We start from the raw sequence: 4,344 nt of genomic DNA, 5'->3' as shown, positions 1-4,344 counted from the left end.
TGCTAATAACAAGCTTGTTTAAAATAACATGGACCAAAAAAGAAGAAAACGATCACGTCACTGACATAAAAAGTCAGGCAAAATGATGAATGTAGTTGACAATAAAACGATAATGCTACCTTATTATTAACAGATCCTTAAACTTGGCGCTCAACAAAATTACCATAAGCATATACAATTAAGCAGTGTATAGTAAAAATCTATATTCATCATATTTTAACAAAACTCCAAATTCTATTGTGCCAAGAGAAACAAGCGTTACAACCCAACCAGATCCATACAGAGATCAATAGTTCTCTCAGACTCTAATGATTCATTGTGACAATCTATGACCTGAATGACTCATTAAATATGACACATAATGCTGCATAGGCCTGGATTGTTTACAGTAGGATTGATACATCCATCTATTGATCACTAATTACTGATAGTTATAATTAACTAGTCCATACCCGGTCGACGCATCTGTGGGGGGATATGCGCACATGATCTGGCAACCCGGGAGGCAGTTTGTCCCATAGCTGGGCAGCCCCGTAACCATGGCGACATTCTTTTACACAAAGACGCTAATAAACAGCTGAGATTTGGTGAAATCACAGTTGCATGCACATGGTAATGGTCAATGGCTGTGAGCAATTTCCGATCAATTGCTCCAGCCACTGAGGAGAACCGGGCAGAACCAATTTTTGGCCTCACAACGCACTACAGAGGTTTGTCAAATAGGAGGATTGATACACATAATGAGGGTGGACACACTAGGATCAATAGCTCTATTTATTGCAGTGATTCCCAACATGTGGATCTGGGCCCACTGGTGGGCCGTGAGGATATTATAAGTGGGCCCCCAAATAATTGGCAAAACACTGAGATTGTATTGATAATATAACATTAAAGCGGCACTGAGTCACTTGTTTTAATTAATATTTTTTTTAATACAATATAACTTATACAAGTGGGGTGGTTGATGTTTCTAGTACATTGTACTTTTCAGTGAAATGTTTAGACCTTTAGACTGAGGTGATGGACAGCTATGTGATGGATGTGACATGAACTCATTAAGGCCAGTTTGTCCATTGAGCGAATGTCGACGTGTCGTGCTACGAAAGCTATGTCAAAACAACAAAGAATGTGTCGTAAATAACGCGTACCTCTGAAAAAAAGAAGAAGAAATGTTTCAGATGCTTAATAAAATGTTGCACACTCTGATTGGTTGGGAAGAAGCAAAAGACTACATCCAATTCCTTGTTCACGTTCTGTGGCAACGCAGCCAGTATGAATGCTCAACACTCAGAACGTTGAGAGACAAGTAGTGTAACACGTCTTTTGACACTGAGCTTAAATTGTCCTTTAGAGATCCACCTCATACACAGGGGGTCTCCTGCCTCGTCCTGCCGCTTCAGCACCTCCTTGTTGATCCACCTCCTCATACAGGTGGTATTCTGTCTCTTCACTGGGTCCAGCTTCAGCACCTCCTTGTTGATCCACCTCCTCATACTTGTGGTATTCTGTCTCTTCACTGGGTCCAGCTTCAGCATCAGAACGAGCAACATTATAATAAACTATCTCAACGTTCTCTCGTATTACATCATAGTAAACCAGGTCATTGTTCTGCGCTCCTGCACAACGCCTTCTGATGACCTGGAGAAACACAGCAGTGACCAGTTTTAAATAACTGGCTCAGACGTGGCTCTTTTCAATTAAAAAAGTCTGACTGCTTTATTTACAGTGCAGTCTCATGTTGAATAAAAAAATAATTACCTTCCAGAGACGATAGAGGCCACCAGTTATCAGGATCAAAAGCACCAGCACTGTGACGGTACATTTCAGGATGTTAGATGTCAGATGAGAAGCTGTGAGAGAAATATGTTAAACATGTGAGAACATCAAACATAATGTAAAGAACAGCTCTAATTAAAAGGTATATTTCATGGAATTTGCTTGATATTTCTAAATGTATGTCATATTTAATCGTGCTTAATTGAGTTTCATATTGTGACTTGAAAAGACCATAATTGTTACCTGTGACAGTGAGAGAGAGGACCTCGCTCTTAGAGGAGAAGTGATGAGAAAAAACGTAGATGTGATAAACACAGCTGTAGTTTCCCTGGTGGGTGTGGTTTGCTGCAGTAAACAGGAAGGTGGCAGATTGATTGACAGCTGTCTCTGTATGGTTTTGAGTTGTGTTGTATCCAGTGGTGTTGTGTGTTGTGTTGTATCCAGTGATGTTGTGTGTTGTGTTGTATCCAGTGATGTTGTGTGTTATGTTGTGTGTTGTGTTGTATCCAGTGATGTTGTGTGTTACGTTTTGTGTTGTGTTGTATCCAGTGATGTTGTGTGTTGTGTTGTATCCAGTGATATTGTGTGTTGTGATGGATACAGTGAGGTTGTGTGTTGTAATCAGTGATGTTGTGTGTTGAGTTGTAACCAGTGATGTTGCGTGTTGTGTTGTAACCAGTGGTGTTGTAACCAGTGATGTTGTGTTGTAACCAGTGAGTATGTGCGTTGTGTTGGATACAGTGAGGTTGTGTGTTGTGTTGGATCCAGTGAGGTTGTGTGTTGTGTTGTGTGAGTGATTGACAACTGTCTGGGTGTAGGTGTGTGTTGTATTGGATACAGTGAGGTTGTGTATTGTATTGTGTGAGTGATTGACAGGTGTCTGGGTGTAGGTGTGAGTTGTGTTGGATCCAGTGAAGGTGAGGTTGAAGAAGCCTCCTGGGTACTGTGGCTGGATGGAACAAGTGATGGTGAAGCTGGAACCATTGAACACCTGCAGCCCCTGATGCTGGCCCTTAGAAACCCCGTTCATGGGGGGTACAAATGTGATGATTGGCTTAAACAGCAGATCTGTAACAAGACAGAGGTGAGTGGCTGAAACAACAGATAGATAGATAGATAGATATATAGGATGGATGGATGGATGGATAGATAGATAGATAGATAGATAGATAGATAGATAGATAGATAGATAGATAGATAGATAGATAGATAGATAGATAGATAGATAGATAGATAGATAGATAGATAGATAGATAGATAGATAGATAGATAGATAGATAGATAGATAGATACAGATCATGTAAATATGTCATTGTTGAATTCCTTGTTTTACCTGAACAGATAACCTCCAGTCTGGCAGTAGAATTACCAGACATCTTTGTTCCACACTCCCTCAGTGAAGACTCAGACCCAACACAGGAAGATGAAATCCACCACACAGGTTCATGTGTAGGACCAGAACTCCTTTCTCTTGAAACAGCAGAGCCACAGTCCAGCTGTCTACACACCACAGATGATGACTTCAGGTTCCAGTCAGACCAACCATCCACTGGTCTCCACTCTCCCTGGTGTTTCATCTCCAGTATACCAATACACTTACTGGCTCCTCCCACCAACCTGACATCACCAGTTTCTGTACAGAGAGAACACAGTAAACAGTAAAATGAAAAAAAAAATTCTTTATGAAAAAACTATCCAAACCAAATGTTTAACTTGTCTTTTACCTGAGCAAGTGAGTTCAACAGTCTTGTCAGGTGAGCTTATGTTTCTAGTTGAGTTTGAGGTTCCACAGTCCAGGAGAACAGACTCGTTGCCTTCACACTGGAACTCTTTGGTCCACATTGGAGTTTTCACTTCTCCATAGAGCCCCCCCTGACGGACTGAAGGAGTCCCACAGCCAAGCTGCCTACAGACCACCTCTGCATCCCGCTGGTCAAAGTCACCTTCACACACTGAGACCCACGACTCATTAAACTTCACCTCCACTTTACCTGAACACACACTGGTCCCATTCACCAACCTCACAGACTCTGGGGGCGGGGGGGGGGAGAGAGAGAGAGAGAGAGGGATGTACATTTTAAGTCATACACTTTGGCTGATGACAAAGACGTGAAAAGAAAGCATCAAGACCAGAGATATCATGTGTTGTGTGCAAGATGAACATTACTATGTATTACACATTACACATAATAGTAGGGCATAGTGCCCCATCATAACATGTAGCTTAATACGTTATTTAGACACAAAGCAAGTAATGGCTCCCATGGCTCATTTGATCAGGGCCAGTGTTTCCTGTGGTTTTGCCAGACACTGTACATATTACTGTTGTTGAAGTAGTAGTTTGTTACCTGAACACATCACCTCCAGTATGTACAAGGAAGTAGCAGACATCTTTCTTCCACAGTCCCTCAGTGAAGACTCAGACCCAACACAGGCAGATATAGTCCTCCACACAGGTTTATGTGTAAAACCAGAACTCCTTTCTGTTGAAACGGCAGAGCCACAGTCCAGCTGTCTACACACTACAGATGATGACTGCAGGTTCCAGTCAGACCAACCATCCACTGG

The 4,344-nt window shown here is 41.8% G+C and overlaps 1 protein-coding gene across 1 annotated transcript; it reads right to left on the bottom strand.

Annotated features, from left to right (window-relative positions):
* Positions 1–1,084: 1,084 nt before the first annotated feature.
* LOC308090074 (uncharacterized protein) lies at positions 1,085–4,134 on the bottom strand (the record flags this gene model as incomplete). Its single annotated transcript, XM_080435102.1, has 6 exons — positions 1,085–1,638; positions 1,759–1,850; positions 2,020–2,844; positions 3,110–3,409; positions 3,501–3,767; positions 4,125–4,134. The coding sequence occupies 6 exons, from the start codon at positions 4,132–4,134 to the stop codon at positions 1,348–1,350; spliced, it is 1,785 nt and encodes a 594-aa protein (XP_080291228.1). The 3' UTR covers positions 1,085–1,347.
* Between the last annotated feature and the right edge of the window lie 210 nt (positions 4,135–4,344).

The sequence above is a fragment of the Gymnoscopelus braueri genome (assembly GCF_963280865.1).
Source record: "Gymnoscopelus braueri genome assembly, chromosome: 8".
NCBI classification, from domain to species: Eukaryota; Metazoa; Chordata; class Actinopteri; order Myctophiformes; family Myctophidae; genus Gymnoscopelus; species Gymnoscopelus braueri.
The sequence above is the reverse complement of the archived record's forward strand: the minus strand, read 5'-3'. Positions and strand labels throughout refer to the sequence as shown.